This window comes from Alligator sinensis, unplaced genomic scaffold (assembly GCF_000455745.1).
Source record: "Alligator sinensis unplaced genomic scaffold, ASM45574v1 scaffold1049_1, whole genome shotgun sequence".
In the NCBI taxonomy this organism is placed as follows: Eukaryota; Metazoa; Chordata; order Crocodylia; family Alligatoridae; genus Alligator; species Alligator sinensis.
In genome coordinates this window covers 668,611-689,953 of record NW_005842672.1, presented here as the reverse complement: position 1 = coordinate 689,953, position 21,343 = coordinate 668,611, and the positions used below count along the sequence as shown (strand labels likewise).

At 43.4% G+C, this 21,343-nt stretch overlaps 1 protein-coding gene across 1 annotated transcript in view; it reads left to right on the top strand.

Moving 5' to 3' along the window:
• GRAMD4 (GRAM domain containing 4) overlaps positions 1–21,343 on the top strand; it is a 97,606-nt gene that overhangs the window by 46,308 nt on the left and 29,955 nt on the right. Inside the window, 2 exon segments of the mRNA XM_006033865.3 lie at positions 6,776–6,896; positions 17,041–17,102. Of these exon segments, the coding sequence (XP_006033927.1) occupies positions 6,776–6,896; positions 17,041–17,102 (183 nt within the window).

The following is a 21,343-nucleotide window of genomic DNA, read 5'->3' as shown; positions in this document are numbered from 1 at the left end:
CGAGCGTTCAAATATTACCGCCAGTGGCTGTGCAATGATGTCAGCCAGTGCCTTCAGTACCCTTGGATGGAGCTCATCCGGACCTGCCGACTTAAACGCATCCAGTTCCTCTAAGTGCCTCTGCACCATCTCAGGGTCTACGCATGGTAGTCTGGCGCTTTGCTGCTGCCTCTCTACAATCCCAGTGAGAGACTTGTCTTGTCCCTCACTTAGGAAGACTGAGGCAAAGAACTCGTTGAGGAGTTCAGCCTTGTCCCCCCTGTCTGTCACCAATTGCTTCTGCCCATTTAGTAGAGGTCCTATTCCACCTTGGGCCTTCCTTTTACTCCCTATGTATCTAAAAAACAATTTTTTGTTTTCCTTAACTTGTATTGCTTCAGAATCCCTTGCCACCTTCCCGTGCACAGTAACCACATAGGCACGGAGTGGAGACTCGCCTTTCTTCCTATTACTCCAGGACACTAGAATTTCTTAACCCCCTATGCCCTGGACTATGGAGGCTGCAGGGCCACCTGCAAATTTTCGATTACATCAACATATACCAGCTGTGTACTATGTAGCAGCTATGTGCAGGGTCCTACATTCTCATCAGTCTCTAGAAAACTGTTCACTAATAACGTTTTTACTTCTGTTGAGGGAGGGAGAGGGGTTGCCAGAAAGATTGAATATTGTTGTTAGTTTACAGCATCTGGCACTGCTCATGCTGCTGATGAGATCCAGTTTGAATGTATGCGACTGGGATTTAGCGTATCTTCAGTACCAGTTATGTAACATGCTTGAATTGAAACAGTATTTGGAGGGTCATAGTGGACTTTAAAATAATTAACGCAGATGTAGAAGAACTATTTCTGTCTCAGGTATACTGGGAAACAGCAGTATTTAACTGTTTTAATGAGAGAGTATAGTCACACTATTTGACTTGGCCTTCTCAGATTTGATATACTACAGGGTAAATACCATACTGCTGTGGTAAACCTAAATCTCACTTTATAGGCTGTTCTTCAGCTGTGCACTGGAATGTAATATATTGTCATGTTCTTTTCCATTAGCAGAACATGATGCTTGTACTTCTAGATTTTTATCAAGCAATTCTACTATGTATATCATGCCAATTCTACTACGTATATCATGCCCAACTCAGTTGGTCTAATAAAAGATATCATGTCTACCAAAGAACCTTGCCTGCATCGTGCCCTTTACAAAGCAATATATGCTGCAGCTTTTGTTCCACGTTATTGGTGATGCGTAGGGGGTGCACGCAGGTGCATGTGCACCCCCCCGAGATTGGCAGTGCATCCCCAGAGATTGGCAGATGCTGCTGGCAGTGCTTATGCGTGGTTGCTGCTTGCCAACACCGCTGGTGGTGTCTGCAGGTGGTCGCTGATCACCGGTCAGCGCTCGCTGCCTCTGACACCGCTGCGGCTGTCTGCAGGAGCTCCCCGCTTGCTGCTGCCATGCTCCCACTGCTGACACTGCTGCCACCGCCTGAGGGCTGTCACTGTGCCCCCCCAGCCTTGGGATGCACACAGTGTTCATGTTTCATATTGAGAGAAACTTCTGCTTTACTGCACATTTTAGCAAAGAATTAGGAATTAAGGGCATTTTTACACGTGCTGCAGGATGCAGGGCTGGGTGCTTTAATTAACGAGCTGTGCTAATTAAAAGCGCCTGCAAGTCACTGATGCACATGATGTTTCATAGATTCATAGATGTTAGGGTTGGAAGGGACCTCAATAGATCATTGAGTCCGACCCCCTGCATAGGCAGGAAAGAGGGCTGGGGTTAGATGACCCCAGCTAGATGCTTATCTAACCTCCTCTTGAAGACCCCCAGGGCAGGGGAGAGCACCACCTCCCTTGGGAGCCCATTCCAGACCTTGGCCACTCGAACTGTGAAGAAGTTCTTCCTAATGTCCAGTCTAAATCTGCTCTCTGCTAGCTTGTGGCCATTATTTCTTGTAAGGCTGCCAGAGCTCATCAATTTCCATGCTCCTGCAGACTCAATTAATCGAGTCTGCTCTGATGCGCTGGATTTCCAGCTCGTTGGAGCAGGCTCCCTGCACATCTGTAGGATCCCCTAGTTTACAGCCCTGTGCTTTTTCCCAGTTGGCAACATTGCACGTTGTTATTCAGACATTCAAGTCTTATTCAAAGTGCAGTACTGTTTTAGCTCTTTGACAGCTTAGGGAGTAAGATGTTAGTCGTCCAAATACATTGAGACTTCAGAGTCTATTTCAGTTTTCATCAGATAGGGTGTCAGTCACTCTTTTTTGTCTTTTTTGCCATCTGAACTGTAATCTCTTGCATTTTTAGGAAACTCTCTAAATGTTTTTGTTTTCTGGCGTATTTCTGGTTTTCTGGCCTTCTATGAGCAGGTGACAAAGTCCTTAGACGCACGTGTATCAGTGGATGTAGTCTTTCTGGACTTTAGGAAGGCCTTCGACACTGTCTCTCACCCCATTCTCTTTAAAAAACTAGGGGACTGTGGCGTTGATACCTACACAGTCAAATGGGTCACTAGTTGTCTGGAGGGCCGCATCCAGAGAGTGGTGGTGGACGGGTCATTTTCAACCTGGAGGGCAGTGGGGTCCCCCAGGGCTTGGTCCTCGGGCCTGCGCTGTTCAACATCTTCATCAGTGACTTGGATGAGGGGCTAAAAAGCACCCTGTTCCAATTTGCAGATGACACTAAGATGTGGGGGGAAGTGGGCGTGCTAGAAGGGAGGAATAGGCTGCAATTGGACCTGGACAGGTTACAGGGGTGGGCGGATGAGAACAGGATGGGTTTCAACACTGACAAGTGCAAGGCGCTGCACCTGGGTAGGAAGAACCAGCAGCACACCTACAGGCTGGGGACCTCCCTTCTCGTCAGTGCAGAGGCAGAAAAGGATCTTGGAGTCATCTTTGATGCCAAAATGGACATGGGCTGACAGTGTGGGGGCGCGGTCAGGAAGGCCAACCGTACCTTGTCGTGCATCCACAGATGCATCTCAGGCAGGTCCAAGGAGGTGATCCTCCCCCTCTACACGACAGTGGTCAGGCCGCAGTTGGAGTACTGCGTCCAGTTCTGGGCACCCCACTTCAGGAGGGGTGGGGCGAACATGGAGAGGGTCCAGAGGAGGGCCACCCGCATGATCAGGGGGCAGCAGGGCAGGCCCTACGAGGAGAGGCTAAGGGACCTGAACCTGTTTAGCTTCCACAAGAGAAGGTTGAGGGGGGATCTAATGGCCATTTAGAAAGTAGTCAGGGGGGACCAGCAGGCATTGGGGGAGTCCCTGTTCCCCCTGAGCACTACCAGGAGTGACTACAAATAATGGTCACAAGCTGGCAGAGGGTAGATTCAGATTAGATATCAAGAGGCACTACTTCACTGTCAGGGTGGCTAGGATCTGGAGCCAGCTTCCAAGAGAAGTGGCACTGGCTCCTACCCTGGGGGACTTTAAGAGGAGGCTGGATGAACACCTTGCCGGGGTCATTTGACCCCAGTACTCTTTCCTGCCATGACAGGGCGTCGGACTCGATGATCTGCTCAGGTCCCTTCCGACCCTACCAACTATGAAACTATAATAAAATCCTGATTTTATATAGCTGTCATGAAGTTCCAGATCGAAAGCACACACTTTACCTATGGTATTTATGAAGAGATAAGTGAGGGATAAGATACCTTGGGATAATAGAAGCACCAAAATTTAGTTTGGAATTTCATCTGGCATGCCAAATACTGTTGCTGATCTGTCGTACAGGGGTCTCTTGGGCTGAAGTATGCCATCTTAACCTACTTTAAGCATAATTACTCTTTCCTTTATTGTTTTAGTCACTCTTTTATAAATTGCTTTTCATTTTATTGATATAGCAGAACCTGTGATTTTAAAGAGTATAACAGAGGACCTTGTTTTATTTTTTAAAATGTATATTGTTTTGCAGTTATCATGGATTTCAGAGCTGAAGTCTTTCATTAGAGATCCAGTAAAGTTGTACTCTCCCAACTGTGTGTGTTCAGTTTTAATTAATCTTCTTTTGGGCTGGAAGGAATCTTTGAAAAGTTAAAGCCTGTGCTGAAATATGGCCTTTTTTTGTATGACGGGCCTGTTATGGTACTATGAAGTCAAATTCCAGCAGCAGGGGTTGCAGTTTGGATGCTAACTCCAGTCTGTCTCAGGGTACAGTAAATATCTAATCCATTCTGTGAAGCTCAGCAGTTGAGATGATGCCCAAAAGCTTTCCATGATAAAATATTTTTATAGAAGCCTTCTTTAAGTAGTTCCAGCTCTCCCATTATCTGCAGCAGAGCTCTGAAATTTCTCCTTGGGTTGAGAGAAGTGCCTGTATGTTATGAAATTTGGTTAACATTTTGCCAGGTTTATAAATCAAAATTTCCCCCTTTCTTTCTTTTACTTATTGATATGTTTGCTAAGCAGCACATGGAGGACTGCACATGAATACTAGATTGGGAATACCTGGGAACTGCCAGAAAAGCTCTAGCAGTGGAGTTAGGTTACCAAGTCAGGGATAGAGGGGCTTTTTTGGAGGTTTTTTTGCAAGTATCTAGTTGGCTTAATAAAAGAGAGCACCTGTACCACGAGTTCTGATTCAGGCTACCAAGTCATGCACTTGAAAGTTGGGATGCCATAAATGTGGTGTTCCTTATTTGTACCACCTTTTCATGATGTATTGCAATTGTTTTCATTTAAATCATCAGTTTTTTTTTCCACAGAATTACTGTTTTAATTTTTTTGCGCAAAGGGGCAGAGATAAGGTGTTACAAAACCCAGATTTTTGGCCTCTTCAAGTTTCAAATCCCTGATGTCTTAGTGGAATGGTAGATGGTGCAGTTAGTGAAAATAACAAAAGGCACTGGAGAAAAATAGCACTGTCTAAATCTTTCATGACTCCTGAGGCTTCTGGATACCATTTGGTCATTCTCTTGCATATTTGTACATGGAAAGGGTGCTCCCCTATATTGTAATACTTTTGAGAGATGCGCCCCCCCACCTCGCCCCAGCAGCTCTCTCCAGCAGATTGGTTTTTAACTTTGCTGTCAGGCATCACTTAATACGTTTGCAGTATTTCACAAATGTTATGACTAAACCTACTTTCCATCCTTTGCTCGTCAACTCTAGGATTTGTCTCTGAAAATTAGCCTACAGTAAAGCAGGCTATGAATTCTAAGCAACAGTAGCTGCTCCTAATTAAACTTGAATGCACCTTCGTAGTGGGCTTACGCCAAATATTCTGGAACAAGACTCCCTTGTTTCTAAGTGGCAACACATGGAGTTAATCAGGAATGGTTTCATGTGTAAGATTACTCGTACACACAAACTGTTATGTTTATTCATAGAAGAGATACAATACCTGCCGTAGCTGCAAAATTTTCCTCTCATTGCCCTGTTTAATATGCCATGATTCTAATCTGGAGGAAACTCCATTAGGTGTTGAGGGGAAGGCAGGTAGCTCTTTCCATGCCTGTTCAATCTTGACTTTCCTTTTTCTGGGACATCATTGGCATGGTACTGATGTGTTTCTTGCAGTTATTGGTGGAATTGTATCAGTAACATAGCAATAAAAGGAACTGTCACATTTTTGGCCCCTTGATTCGCTCTTTTCCCATTCTAAGGTTTCATTTTTAGGAAGATTAGAGAAATGAACTGTCATATTCCTCTGCCATGAAGTAATTATAATTATATTTAATTTTTAAGTGTACCTGCAAATTAAAGAATTACACAATTGGCTGAAACTTGCAAGAAAGGGCTGTGACTTGTCAGAGAGCTATTTACTAGATGACAGGACATAGTCCACAAGTATGTGTTCTTTGTTACTATGAAATTCATGTTTTTGCAGTGGTAAAAGAATTAGCCAGTTCCCCTTGTTTTGTTTGCTTATACACTTGACACATGCTACTGTTGTTCTGATTTTTAATGTCAAGGGAGTTTAAAAATTCATGATGTGCATGCACACGTGTGCAGAGTAACTTTAATTTTTTAAAATTTTAATGAGTTCCTATCTTTATTTCATCATGCCTTTGTGCACCTGTTCTGAAAGATGTGCTGACAGTGACACTGAACCCTTTTGCATTCTAGCCTAATGTGGAGTTCTGAAAACAGATACTACCAGTGAACTCTCTAACATAAAAAGAAAAGCAAGATTAATTAGACATTAAATAGGCTTTGCATTGGTTGCACTAGTTGAGTTAGCCCAATAGGTGTGTATTAATAAGACTGAAATGATTACTGTAAAAATATAACCTACAGCCTGGGTACAATTAGCTTGAACTACGAAGTTTATAAATTTCCCTGAATTCAAAGAAGTTTCATGCTAGTACTGTTTATTTGTCCCCATTTTAAAGGGGAAATAGAGTTTCTCTATGTTTCTTGTACTACATTGTTATATAAGGAACACTTTTTCTGTAACTAGAAAAGTTTACCTGTTTTGGTGATGAAGTCTATTGTAGATTGTAATGCTCAAGCCTTTATTTTATATAATAAATATAGAAGTACTTATCCATACATGCTATTGTGCTCTTTTTATCTTTTTAATTCCTTACCGAATGTCATGCTGGTATAGTTTATGTGGGTGCATTTGGGGGAAAAAAAAGATTTATTTTCATGAGGAGCAGATAACTTCCATTGGATATAATATACTGTGTAATTACTTGATCTTTGCCTGTGCATATTTCCAGAAGACAAAGTCCAATTAATTGCTCCCTTGTCAGTATAATTTTCTTTTTTAACTTATAGTACTTAAAGATAACTAAATATTTTCCCGTCCCCTTCTTAACAGAGGAGGAGCTCAGAAAGTTGAGAGAAGAAACAAATGTTGAAACATTAAAACAAGAACTAGAGAAAGAGCGGCAGAGGAGATTGGAACTAGAACAAAAAATCAATGATGTACTTAAGGCAAGGTAAGAGAAATCCTTTATAAGAGCTGAACTTTGTAAGGTATGCATGCACAGGCAAGGCAGCCAATGGAGAGAAACTGAAGATAGCCCTCATGCAGAAGCAGCAAAACTTAGCTTGGTGTGATACTTGAACAAATTTAACATTGCTGAGAATCGGAGCTTATTAGCCTGGGCTTAACATTTTTGCTAAATGAGCTTTGTAGATGCTGGTTTTGGAGCACAAAGAGCTGTTTTGGGTATCCCTGCATAGTGCTTACTTTGTGCCATGTAGACTCTGGTACGTATGCTAATGTATTCAAAGCTAAGTTGGGGTGGAGCCATAGGCAAAGCGTTGGAGGGGCGGGGCACATGCCTCCCCCTGAGATTGGCCACTGCCACTGGTTTCTGTGGGGGGCCACCACTTGCTGCCCCCTCCCGCCCTCGTTGGCGTCTGTGGGCGGTCCCCACTTGCCGCCAATGCTGCTGCCTACAGATGGTGCCCCCCCCCCAGTCTCGGGAGGCACCAGTCGTTTATGGGTGGATCTCAAAAGATCATCTTGTTCTTCCTCTTGCTGCAAAGGCAAAACCATCAAGACCACTCCTTACATGTTTCATACCTCCTCTTAAATCTCCCGAGATGGAGATTCCATACTTCCCCTAAGGAATCTATTCTTGGTTTTAAGTATTCTTAGGTAAGTTAGCATGGTTGTGGCTTGGTTTCCCCCCTCCAATGCTTAACCTAAATCTCTCATGTTGCAGTTGCAAGACCCTGTGGAGAACAGTTGCTTTGCAGCTGCTCTTTACTTGTTCCAAGGGTATTATGTCAAACACAGTATTTACGTCTCTACACTAAATAAACCCAATTCTTTCAATATTTTCTTTTTTTAATGGGGCACATTTTCTACACCTCTGAACATTCCTTTTCCTCTCCTCTGGACTCCCTCCAATTGCCCTATCTTCCTTGAAATGTGGTGCCCAAGCGACACACAATGCTCTAGCTGAGGCCACACCAGCACTAAGTGGAATTAAATTACATTATCTCTTGCTTCTAATACACTAAACAACCCATTGACAGGCTGTGTACTTTAGATAGATATTTTATAGATGGATCAAATTGCCTTAAATTTGGTTCATGGGGTGTGGGGAAATAGACTGAGCTCCTAGAATCTCTTGCTACAAGACATGTTTTCCAACCTTTGTGAGCCCACTTCACTTCTCAATGTCAATCTTGAACTGTGCATGCCAGAATATCTGTTTCCCAGAGCAGCCACACCACTGCCAGATAAAGGCAGTATGTTTTCTCCCCCCACAAAGATTCCACTATCCCTGTACTAACCCTTTTAGTCCTTGAAACAAGTGTAACTCAGTGTCTGTAATCCTTAGGTTTCCCTCCGGTCCCCCCGCCCCCCTTAAAATTAACAGACAATCGCGGATGAATCTAGTCTGCTTCAGTAGTATTTCATCTATAAAGTGACATCAGGGATATCGGTATATCCTGCTGTCAATTGTAAAGAAATATTAGGCTGTTTATTTAAATACTGGATGTTTTAGTTAATGCCTTCAAATGTTTTTCTGCAAATGTGAAAAAGTCACTCATCCTGCTGCACAAACATGACTCATTAAACTAATTGTCCTGTTGAATACCAAGGAAGAAAGATGTGGTGGTGGTTATGTTGTTGAGTGGTGATCATATAGCAGTGAAATCGGAATGATGAAAGGAATTAGATAAATGCAGAAATTGCAGTTAGAATGCAGTGAAGGGATGGGATGGGATGGTTAAGGAGACTGTCTTCCTCTTCCAGGCTTCTAATTATTCTGACTTAGCAACTCTGCTTCCCCCCACCAACATGCATTGCTTACAAAGTAAGCGTTCGAGAATGCTGTTGCACTAGGCACAGGCTTTTCTGCAGGGATGGTCTGGGACTGCTCAGGGCTTTGTGACAGCAGCTGAGGCTCGTGGCAGTTCGCCAGTGGCATAGTGTCTAAATTATTTGAAATGGGCCAAGTGAACAGCATTTTTTATTGAGCAAGAATTGCAGGCTCATTGCTGTATTTTACAAAGAAAAAGCATAATTACTGCAGCTGTGTCTGTGATTTTTAGTCTTTTATTTTTCATTATAAAACTACTTCTTAATTTTATAATTTGGCTCGGTTTGATATTCTATCTTCACTTCTGGTTTAAAAACTGTGGAATTTTTTCAGATAGCTATGGTTTTAAAAAAAATTTACCATAATGGAGGCCCCTTCTATAAGAGGGACAAATTTTGAAGGCATTTTTGCACAGACTGCACTTTTTCCCTTACCTCTATCTCATTTCCGTTTTTATGTGCTGCTGCTCCCCACCTCCAGTTCCTGGCAAAGCTTGGCTGTCATATTTTGTGCTGTCACATATGAGATTCTTTTGGTTGGGGATTTCTGGTCATGGCTGAGTTGATCCATTAGGCCTTTGGAATTGCCATGGAGACATGGCATTCCCCCCTATGTGATCCAAGTAGGCTGTCTGTTCAGTGAATCTAAGCCCCTGCCAGGTTGGTTAGTGAGAAACTAGGACCCGTCACATTCTTGTTTGGCCCTCTTGCCTGCCTGTTCAGAATGCTGATTGCTGAGACACCCAGTTGGCTGCACTTCATGTCTCTCTTATTTATAACATGGCAGTTATTGGCAGGTTGCATTTACAGTACCTACCCCTGAGAATTCTTTATCTATTTCGAAACTTTTTATATCCCACTAACATCATTCATATGATTCTATGACTCAGTACTGCTTTGTTGATGAAATCTGAGTCCTTTCCTTGACTTCTGTTATCAAAGAAGTCATAAGCGTATAACTCCTAGATGTGAAAAATGCAGATGATTGTAAAAATGTGTCCGACTTTGAGCAGGCTGAAAAAGAAGTTAATATTTATGTAACTTTAGATTTTCTGCTTCATAGAAGAATTAAAAAAATAGATGTGTAGATTTTATGGCAAGAGTACACTGAGTTCAAAACACTTTACTTGTTGTCATTCAATTATGTATAGGTCAAGGTAGATTTGCACCTTATAGACTGACTAAATCAGGAATGCATAAGCTTTTGTAAGCAGCTTTCTCAGTTGGATGTTGAAAAGGGATCTTTAGAAGAGTGTCTGAGAAGTACATAGGGAGGAGGCTGCTAATCACTCTCAGAAAATACTTTGGTTCAGTACATCTTAACCTTTGCACAATAGTTTTGAGAAATGTTGTATTAAATAAACCCGTGTGTCTAGTGTCCGGTTTCCTTGACTAATGAGTCATGTATGCAGCTATAAACATAATACTTACTAATACTTTGGTTCTGTTTCTAGCATTCCCAGTTGTACTCTGTCACTGTATAATATTCACCTTTCTTGCTACTCATGCACTGCTCAAAATATAATTTCATCCTTCCCTAGTTACAGTATGTTTAAACACAAATGAGCCAGATATTTTTTTTCTGTGCTACTTCTACAGGGACTTCTCTGCCTGTTAGTCTGAAAGTCCAAGTCTAGGAAATAGCAAGCTGCATAAGCAATATGGCCTAGTCTAATCTCACTGCTCAGGCCTTAGAATGATTTTGCATTTGCCTTTCCCCTTACTCTTCTTCTGGGCAAGAGTTTTAGTCAAATTGGGAATGATCCTGTTTGGTCTGGGTATGGGGCATGTTTAGGAACTTGGCTCTTTCTGTGCCCCAGACTTCTATAGCAGCTGTAGGGGGAAATAATTGTCAATCCTTCAACCATTTTAATGGCTTAAAGGGGAGCTCAGGAACTGCAGAAAGACTGTTCCTTTCTTGGGGATGTGTCTGTTACAGACTCTCTGTTGGATATATCCTGGATTTAGGATTTGGCACATGATCCAATAGACCCATAAGCTGGAAACGTAAATATTTGTTGGTGCTTAAGACAGATCTCTGTGGAGCAGTTAATTGCAGTCCTTGATTGATTAACAGGTGTAGCAAGACCTACCATGAACTGCTGTTAACCTGATGATTCTGTAAGGCCAAGCTGTGGGTGGGGAGAATGGGTGGGTGTGGGTGTGTATAGGGGGAGGGCGTGGAGTGGCATAAGGGTTGAATGGTAGGCAGATGGTAATTGAGACATTTTCCTTTCCCTGCCTTCCAGCAAAAAAAAAATCCCTACCAGAAATTGCTACCTGATGGGGGTTGATATCTTAAAATTAGCTCTGATTAATCAGATGATAGAATCTTTTCCCTTCTTAGAAATGTGGGGAGAGAAGGGGTCTGTGGTGCTGAAGGTATCAACATTTTCAAATGAAACTTAATGCCCAGGCATAGACAGCTTGTGGACATAGACTTCCATGGTACTTCTATCATTGTAAGAATGCAGGTGTGAATCCCAGTGTCCTGACAGGGCACTTATTTGAATAATTACAGCCTGCCTGCCCAACTCTAGCCTTTCACCTTCCCCTGGAGCTGTTGGTGGTAGCTTTGATTAATAAACACTTATGCAGGGTACTAATTCTGGCTGTTGTTGTGTATCTTAAAAGTGTTCTGCGGTGAACAGTTTCAGACTTACCTGGCCAATTCTTTAAACACTACCAGGAAAGTTGTTTATGCAGTTGCCCTCCCCACTCAGTTTCATCTTATTATTATGCACTGTCAAGGTAGCTCTTTGGATTTTAGTATTTTATAGGGAAATAATTTTCATGTTTCTTTATCCTTGCCTGTTAAGTAAATTGTGACTGATCCTGGTTGTTAGAAGATTGGGTTTTTTTGGCAGTCCTAGAAATTTTTAAGTCTTTGATCTAATTCTCTTTGACCCATTTAAATGGATTGTGCATAACACAGGGTTGAGTCAGGCAAAATTGTATTCTGAACTGTTTTGCAGAAACAACTGACTGACGTTCTCTTTCTTGTCTGTATAATGGCTTTCTGGTACTGTGCATGAGGTGCCTCCCCTGGCTGTACTGTGTTGTGCAGGTTGGAGAATGTTTTGATTTAAAGCAAACCTTGTGTGGGTTTACATCTTTACATTGAGATACGCCAAATAGAAGGTAGCACAGTTAACGTGCTATACCTTGATTTCTTTTTCTTTTTTCTTCTTTTCTTTTTTTAAATCACAGTTTTTGACGGTCACCCCTGACATTATAATTAGTAAGCTAAGGAAATGTAGTCTAGGTTAGTGGTTTTCAACCTGTGGTCTTTGGACCCCTGGGGGTCTACAGACGATGTCTTAGGGGTCTGCAGAAGATGGCTATGATCAGTCAAAAGTATGTAAATACCCACATGTACAATTCAAAGGGGTCTGCAAATGAATAAAGGTTGAAAACCACTGGTCTAGATCAGGGGTGCTACAATCACCTGGAGCCCCAGTCTGGATCTGGACTGCAGGGACTGGAGTACGAGGGAGGCTGTTGGCAGGCTTCACAGCAGCAGGTCTGGTGGTGGTGAAGGGAGCAGTGGAAGTGGTAGGCTCCAGGGCTGGGGGCTCACCAGCAGTGGGAGGGGTCCGGGAGCAGTGGTGGCAAGCTTTGGCCAGCAGCACCAAAGGGCATCAAATTCCACATCAGGCCACCTGTCTCCCAACCCCCTCGCCCCCAATTTCCAGTAGCCTGGTAGGCTTGATAGAGAGGCTCTTTGAGCCATATGGCATTTTTACACATGCACGCACCGCAGTGCCAGGCACTTACATTTGTATAAATGGTGAAATGCGTGTCAGTGCTGAGAAAATGGCGGCGACACACTTTTGAACTGAAACATTTTGAAGGTGTTTTAGTTCAAAAGCACACCACCTCCATTTTCTGCACGCTGAAGTGCATTTCACCATTTATACAGATGCATGCGATGAAGCGCTGAGACCATCATCTTGCATTCTCTGTAAGATTTGATTGATCGAGTCTGCTCCAAAGCACTGGATTTCCATTTTAGAGTAATTTAATCTAGATTAGGGATATCAAACATAACTGGTTGAATCTTTATGGCAATGGAATAATGTGTAGTTGAGAGGAAGTATCGAGTGGGATTCTCCAGGGATCTGTCCTGAATCTGGTATTGCTTAATATCTTCTTTAGTGATTTGGGAGGATGCAATTGTGTGAGGTCTCATCAGACTTGTAGATGACACCAAGTTGTGCAGAGTTGCAGACACTCTGGATGGTAGGGCTAGGATCCAGAAAGACCTGGATAAAACTGGAGAAATCATCTGAACTCAGTCAGATGAAATTTAAGAAGGACCAGTGCAAAGCCCTGAAATTGGGATGGAACAATCTCCTGCACAAATACAGACTGGAGAAGGACTGGCTAGAGGCTGCAGCATTGCAGAGAAGGACTTAGGGGCTATAAATGGGGACCTTTTGAAATCATGATTGTGTGGCTTTTGTGGAAATTGGATGATCTCTGCAAAATCCACAGGAAAAATATCTTACTAAAAATAAAACGCTAGCTTCGCAGTGGGAGTCAGCAGTCTCCTGGCCACGGAGCTTGGCCCAGCCAGGAGAAGGGCTGAGGGAGGATATTAGCACAAAGGTTAGCAGGCGACCCCTGCCCCCACCCTGCCCCTCTGATTGGCTGAGAGTGCTGCTTGTCATGTGGCACCACCCCTCTCCACCAATCCGTGATAAGAGGCAGGATTACTTGATGGATAGTTCTCGCAGGAAATCTGCAGTGTGAGGGGTGGGGCAGTACGATGGACAGCCCTCTCCAACCAATCAGTGGCAGAGACTTGGGCCACCAGGCCTTCTTGGACAATCATAGGCTGTGGGAGCCCCAGCCATGATACGCCCTTGCAATTGGAAGCTGGCCCTGTGATCTGCCCATGAAATTGGCTGCCTGCCTCCAAGAGTTGGGTAGACCTCTAGTTATAATGGACTTTAGGCTGCATATGTGCTAACAGTATGCTCTTATTACAAAAAAGACCAATAACAGAAGTCCTTTGCACTTCTGCACCTTACAGTCTGTACAGTGGCTGGAGGATTGCTTAGGATTTGTGGCTTGTTTGTTCATTTTTTATAGGGAAAAATTCTGTTGATAGTACTTGCATTGTAATTGAAGGATGATATGCAACATGTCCACGATTGTTGTTGCTGCAAGTAGAAAGTTTGGAAACAGTGTTATTTCTGTGGTAGTGGAGCATTTTACAGCCTGTGCTATGTAGTTTCTCTGGAAACACAGAGGTTGTGCAAGTGTCAATGGGGGGGAGGGGGGAGTGCCGGGGGGACACAACTCTGTCCTGCACCCTCTGCTGCTTCTAGGTGCTGGCTCCAGCCAGGCTGCAGCCCTGTGTCCCACCATCAGCACAGAAATCACACCACCACTGACACCCCTGCTGCTGCCTGGCCCTGACTCCAGCCAGTTTGTAGCCCCATGCTCCACCGGCAGAGAAATCTGGGGGTGGGGGGGCATGTGCCTCACCCCATGCATTGCCTATGGCTGGAGATGTTCTATTATATTTAGTGCCTTACCAAATTCACAGCAGAAGTGGGCTGCACGGCAGCTCCTTTGACTTTGCAGGTTCCCTCACGTGCCCCCACCCCCACCTGCCAATTGGCAGAGGGGCCCCACTGCTGGCTCCTGATTGGCAGGGAGGCGAAAACCACAGTTTTAAATATGGCGCTGTTTTTGCCTCCTAGATGGTCAGCATCAAGGCCACTGGGGCCCCTCAGCCAGTCAGCAAGGGGTGGGGTGTGGGGGGGAAACCTGCAAGGTTAAAGGAGCTGCTGTGCAGCCCACTTCCATTGTGAATTCACTAGGGTCCTAGCTCTTAACCATGTTGTGTAGATTGGAGTTTGCCTTCAGCATACTTCTACTTTTTTAGAAGTCCTGGCAGTCTGAAGGTATGACTAGAAATAACTACTACATAGTCCATTCTTTTTGGAAGAATTTAAACCATGGTCTGCTTGTGTAACTTACGTCATGTGATTCTTTAACTTAGTGAAGTTGAGGAGTACTTGGCTCTTCATAGAAATGGCAGAACTTAAACTTTTGGAATATAGTGGTGAATTTGTTCTAGCGCTGTGCTTCTCCACTTGCTACATCTTGCAGTCTCTCTTGCTTTGTAAAGTAGGAAAGGCAAAGGAGTTGCAAACTCCTGATACATGTTCATGCTCTGAGGATTGGGACTGAAATATTATACTGTATGTAGAGCGCAGACATGGGTTAATATTCGGTATGATACTTACCTGAGTGGGTATTTTAGAAATGAGCTGTGCTGTGGAGTTGGTATAGAACTAGAGGAAGGATTTGAACAGTCATAGAATCATAAAAAGCTACATCTGGAAGGGACCTCAGGGGCTAGGGACAGAAGTTACACACGAACTGGTTTAAGTGATCAGAAACTGGTTTAAACCTGTAACAGAGGATAAGCTCAGTGCACATAAACCAGTTTCAAAATGGCTGAAACTGGTTTAAGATCAACCTGGTTGAATGTAGTATAAGACTTAACTGATTTAGGTCAAACTGGTGTCCTAGACCCCCTTCCTAGTTCACCTTAAATCAAAGCCCCCCACCATGCTTTTCAGCCCTGGGCTGGGATGTGCTGTGTGCATCAGAGAGCAAGGGCTGGTTCTGCCCCTCTGCTCCCTAGCTGGAGCTATAAGGGCTGGCTCACTGCCCCCGGCCCCAGGCAAACTCTTGCCGGAGTTTGGGGCTAGGGAGTGGGGTTAAACCCACCTTCCTCTGAGTGCAGAGCTGCCCTGCCCTGCTGGCTTACTTTAGTGCTGGCTTCGACTGGACTATAAATCCCAGAGGCACCTTGAAGCAGAAAGAGGAACTGATGATCAGCTCTGCAGCGTCCTGTTGCAGTGATTGTGGACTGCTAATCTCAGAGACCTCAGGGGCATCGGGAAGAAGAAACAAACACACAGCCCATGCTGGCTATGTGCCAGAGAGCCATGCTGTTGTGCCCCTTACCTTTTGGCTTGAGCCACTGCAGGCACGTGGCTGCATTTCCTGAATCGCAAGTGAATGTCTGTTCATTTGTTTATTGGTTCAATCTTTGCAGTTTAGACTAACCTGCAAAGATGGAATCAATTCAGCCTAGGACTTTTTGACTGCCTGTACTTAGCCAGGAGGTTTAGTTCAACCCCTTGCTCAAGGCAAGGTCATCCCTGACTAAACATCCTGTCAAATGTTTGTGAAACCAGCTCCTGAAGAGTTCCAGGAATGGAGATTCCACAACCTCTCTGGATAGCTTGTTCTACCTTTACAGTTAGAAAGTTAAACCTAAAATGCAACCTAAATCTTACCTGCTGCAGTAGAGATCATTGCTTCTTGCCTTGTCCCCTGTCTGTCTCCATCTTTTTACAAGACTTTATTAAATCTCCTTTCAGTCTTCTCTTTTCCAGACTAAATCAGTAGTTCTCAACCTCCCTCATAAAATGCCTGCTCTTAGCTTTTGCTTATCTTTTTACTACAGAAAAGTAATAGAACAGTTTTTCTTGAAAAACAGAACTTGGAAAGACCACAATAGGTCAGAATGTTTTTGACTCTATGCATTCCTTTGTGAAATTTGTGGGTTTATTTTGTGAATCATATGTAAGCATCTATATACCTAACAGAGCTAATATTGTGTGGCACCTCCAAAAGGATCTCGTGGCACCTGAGCGTGATGTGGCAATTCAAGTGAGAATCATTGTATTAAATAACCTTAGTTCTTCAGCCTTTCCTCCAAGTCATGTTTCCCAGGCCTCTAATTTTTGTCACCTTCCACTCGAGTCTTTCCGGTCTGTCACTTTCCTCTATTTGCAAGCGACACTTCTGTTAATACAAGCAAGTATACTGTTGGGTCTTTTTTCCAAAAAACTGCCCAAAAAACACTGGCTCATTCCATTTATGGTCCACTGGAAGACCCTGGTCCTTTTCTGCAGTATGGCACCCTGCCTGTCTGTCTGTATTTATGCAGTGAAGGAGGGACTTGCTTTAGCCATAAATAACAATTGTATGCTATTTCCATGGATTACATTTTTTTTTTTGAATTTTAGTGGTAAATTTATTTCAAGTTTGCCATGGAAACACATTGTGCTTCTGCTCCAGCCCTCTTTGTGTTGCCTCAGCCACGGAAACAGTGAAAGCATTTCCATTTCTCAGCAGAGGACACCCTGCAAGCTGTAGATAAACACTAATAGCATTTGGCTTCATTCATGGGAAATTACAAGCATGAAATACCCAAGTTCTACAGTAATTCACTTTTTTTTCTTGTTCCTATTCTTTCTTTACAGAACAGAAGAGCTGCCTACAACTCAGCAACCTGCAAAACCACCGACGCAAGTCAATGGAACAGGTAATCTTAAATAAGTCAGCACTAGCAACTGGATTCTCTTACCTGATTCTCAATGCAAGTCATTTGCTTTCTCCAAATGGATCTGGAAAATAAAACTATAACACTGGTATAAAGCTCCTGGTTGTTTCAGCAGGTTTTGAGAGAGCTGTATGTGAGGGAAGGTTTTATCATGCCCTTCTCTCTCAGAATGTGGTCCTGGCTTAACTTCTTGCAGCACTGGAAAAACTGAATGATTTGTACATTATGGTATTATCATATCCTTTTCCTTTATTGTAGATATTCTATACATCCTTGTGGAAGTATGGCGTAATTTTTTTGGTGATGTTGAGAACTGACTTTTTTCTAATGTCTAGTTTGCCTAAAACTGCATCTTTGGCTCAGGCTATTAATCAAGCGTTCTGTTGCTCCTCCATCCACTATACCACTCCTAATTTTATAGTTTAATTTGTTTTGATTATTTAGTACAAACTGAGTTTTGGGGAAGCTTTTAACCTGTCTTCTCCTATACCAGTTTGGAAAGCAGAAAGAGGGGAAAAGAGTATCTTCAAAGCTTAACTTAAAAAATTCAACCTTTCTATAAAAAGTACTTTCCAAACTAGCGGTACTGTTTCATCCAAACTTTTCTTGTACCTAGAACCACTAAAAATCAAGACTCATCTGCAGTTTATCTCCCACTGAAGAAATCACAAGTTTCTAACACAGCAAACTTGCAGCATTGTTCAAAAGCTATGTTATAGGCTTGGTGTATGGCAGTGGGCTTTAAACATGGCTTTTGCCAGAATATTTACTCCCTGCCTGGGCTGCAAATTGAAGTTTGCTATTTGTGACCAGGCTACAAAATAACGTTCAGGCATGGTTCTGGCTGAATTATGTTTGAATTCCTCCTCCACCCCTAGTTTTAACACCAGTGCTGGATAGCTTTATCCTGTTCTCAGTTTGTAAACGTCTAAGTTTCTACCCATTCTTTTTCTCTCTTTTGGGCAATGGAATATTACATGGGGTATTAGTGTTCACAGCCTCTTTATGTACCTTTTGTAATAAATAAAATTTCAAGTAATATAACATCTTACTTCTTTCCTATGCTACATTCACATAAATGTTTCTGTTCTTTTAAAGCTGCCTTTTATCCTAACTCCATAAAACACTTAGCTGAAATGAAGGAAGGTGACAGGCATGTGTGTGGTATTTGTATTTCCTTTTGAGAATGTTGGAATTCTTACAGGGTTTTTATGGCGGGGGGGGGAGGAGGAGGTTGGATTTTTTTTTTTTTAAGTTTCTAACCATGATTATTTAGCGTTAAGATGACACTTGCAAGTTGTGCAGACAGAACATATGGGGACTAGCTGTCAAGTAGTCAGTTTGCCTCAGATTTGTCAGCTTTCCATTTTCCCCCATGCTGATGGAGTGGGGTGGTTTGAAAATGAAAACCTGTTCTGCATATATTACTATTTGTTTGCATAAGGCATTGCAAGGACAGTGCAGATACCGGGCCTATCTCTAGTCTAGTTTGATTTCTTTTTTTTCCAGGACACTTTCTCAGAACCAAGGTGGCTTTTCAAAGACTTAGATATTTGGTTATTATAAACAAACTGACTTGGTTTCCAGAGTATAGGTTTGTTTCTAACTTTTTTTTTTTAAACTCGAGCTGGTTGTACTTGTGGTTGAAGCTTCACAAGGTGGTTTTGTAAGTGATGACAATGTGAAAATATTTAGTGCTTGATATATCCATTTTCGATGCTGTAAGAATGTGTTTCATACTATAATGTGAAATAATACTTCTAACTTGCATAAAAAGCTCTATGCTGAAGAGAAAATTACCATACGCACCTAAATTGAAGACTACTTTGAATTTTAATATGGCCCGTTGTTATTAGATTCTAGACGTGGAAAACTATAAATTTGTTTTAATTTTCCATTTCTTCAACCTAGTTATTGAAGGGTCCTTGTAAATTCATTCCTCTTCCTTCCTCTTCCCCACAACCCCATTGCCACATAGAGGCAGGAGGAGCAGTGACTAGGGGATAGGCAGCCTTCTCCATGTCTTTTATCCCTATTCCTTTCCTGTGTCCGTGTCCCCCCCCCCCACCAACCCTGCAGTTGCCACTGCTTTTTGAGGGACCACCGATGACCTTTACAGCTGCTCTGTGTCTGTCTCTACTGGGTCCAAAGAGCAGCCAGCCATACCAGGTCAGGTTTGAGGCTGGAGGTGCAGCAGCTCCCCCAGTTGCTCCATGTGCCCCTTCCCTGTGCTCCCCCAGCTCTGTGCACCGCTCTCCCATGTTCTCCCTTGCTCTGTGCGTCCCTCTTACCTGTGCTTCTCCATTGCTCCCCCCCGGCCTGTCAGGAGTTGCAACAGTTGCTTGCCCAGTCTTTACTCAAATCTAAGACAAATATTTTTATCCAAGTTGAAAGGGGGGATAGGAAACTTCATCTTAGATTCAGGTAAATATGACATCTTTTATCTTTGCTCTGCTGGAATCCTAGTTACTTAAAAAAAAAAAAATCCTTTTAATAGAATTGTCTGGGAACCTGGATTGTGTGTGTGTGTGTGTGTGTGTGTGTGTGTGTGTCTGTGTCTGCAAGGTCCAAACTGGGAAATCTGGGGCATTCAAAGATTTGTATTTAGGACAAATCAAAAAAATTGACAGTGTGGTCCCATCTTTCTCCCCTCCACGCAAAGTATTGTTTTAGGATCTCTAGAGCTGACTAGTCTCCAGGCAGCTTTGTGAATGAACTGGAGTTCCCAGGGTTTATTTTATGGGTGGTTTAGAAACTGAGAATCTGGAACTCTGGGAGTTCATCATGCAGCCCAAGCTACTGAAAGAACTGCAGACTTGGGAGCTGGATTTCTTGGGAGCTACCTGGCTCCCTGTTGGGCAGGTAAATTTGCAGGAAATCCTGTGGCTTCCATCAAAACAGGGTGGTCTAGCAACAAGCGTTGTTTATGACACATCTTAGATTGACAGACATTCCATGGGAAAACTTGATCATAACTCAGGTATGATAACAGGTGCAGATCTTCCCTACTTGGTACCTGTTAATGTACTTTTAATATGGGCAGGCATCTAGATACATTGCAAGAACTCTACCACAGAAAACTGATCATTAGGGACTGTGACTGACTCTTATCTTTCTGCTAAAATCATGCAATTTTGTTATAAGAAAATTGTAGTTTGTGTAGATTGGGCCTGAAATTTGTGAGTGGTAGGAGAGGGTGGTTAACATTTCCCAAAATGAGCTTGGGAATGGATTTATGTGATGAAAGGGGCCAGGAGGCTTCCCTGGCTGACCAGAGAAATCCAGGGCAGCCTAAGGGACAAAAGGGGACCACATAAAAAGTGGAAACAGGGAGAAATCACCAAAGATGAATATACTTCCTCTGTTCGTGCTTGTAGGGAGGCAGTTAGACGGGCCAAAGCTACCATGGAGCTGAGGATGGCAACCCAAGTAAAAGACAACAAGAAATTGTTTTTTAGATATATTGGGAGTAAAAGGAAGGCCCAGGGAGGAATAGGACCCCTGCTAAATGGGCAGAAACAATTGGTGACGGACAGAGGGGACAAGGCTGAACTCCTCAATGAGTTCTTTGCCTCAGTGTTCCTAAGTGAGGGGCATGACAAGTCTCTCACTGGGGTTGTAGAGAGGCAGCAGCAAGGCGCCAGACTACCATGCGTAGACCCTGAGATGGTGCAGAGTCATTTGGAAGAACTGGATGCCTTTAAGTCGGCAGGCCCGGATGAGCTCCATCCGAGGGTGCTGAAGGCACTGGCCGACATCATTGTAGAGCCACTGGCGGGAATATTTGAAAGCTCGTGGCACACGGGCCAAGTCCCGGAGGACTGGAAAAGGGCCAGTGTGGTCCCCATTTTCAAAAAGGGGAGGAAGGAGGACCCGGGCAACTATATGCCAGTCAGTCTCACCTCCATCCTCGGCAAAGTCTTTGAAAAAATTATCAAGGCTCACATTTGTGAGAGCCCGGCAGGACAAATTATGCTGAGGGGAAACCAGCACGGGTTCGTGGCAGGCAGATCGTGCCTGACCAATCTACTTTCTTTTTATGACCAGGTTATGAAATGCCTGGACACAGGAGGAGGGGTGGATGTCGTATACTTAGACTTCAGGAAGGCCTTCGATACGGTATCCCACCCCATACTGGTGAACAAGTTAAGAGGCTGTGACTTGGATGACTACACAGTACAGTGGGTGGCAAATTGGCTAGAGGGTCGCACCCAGAGAGTCAT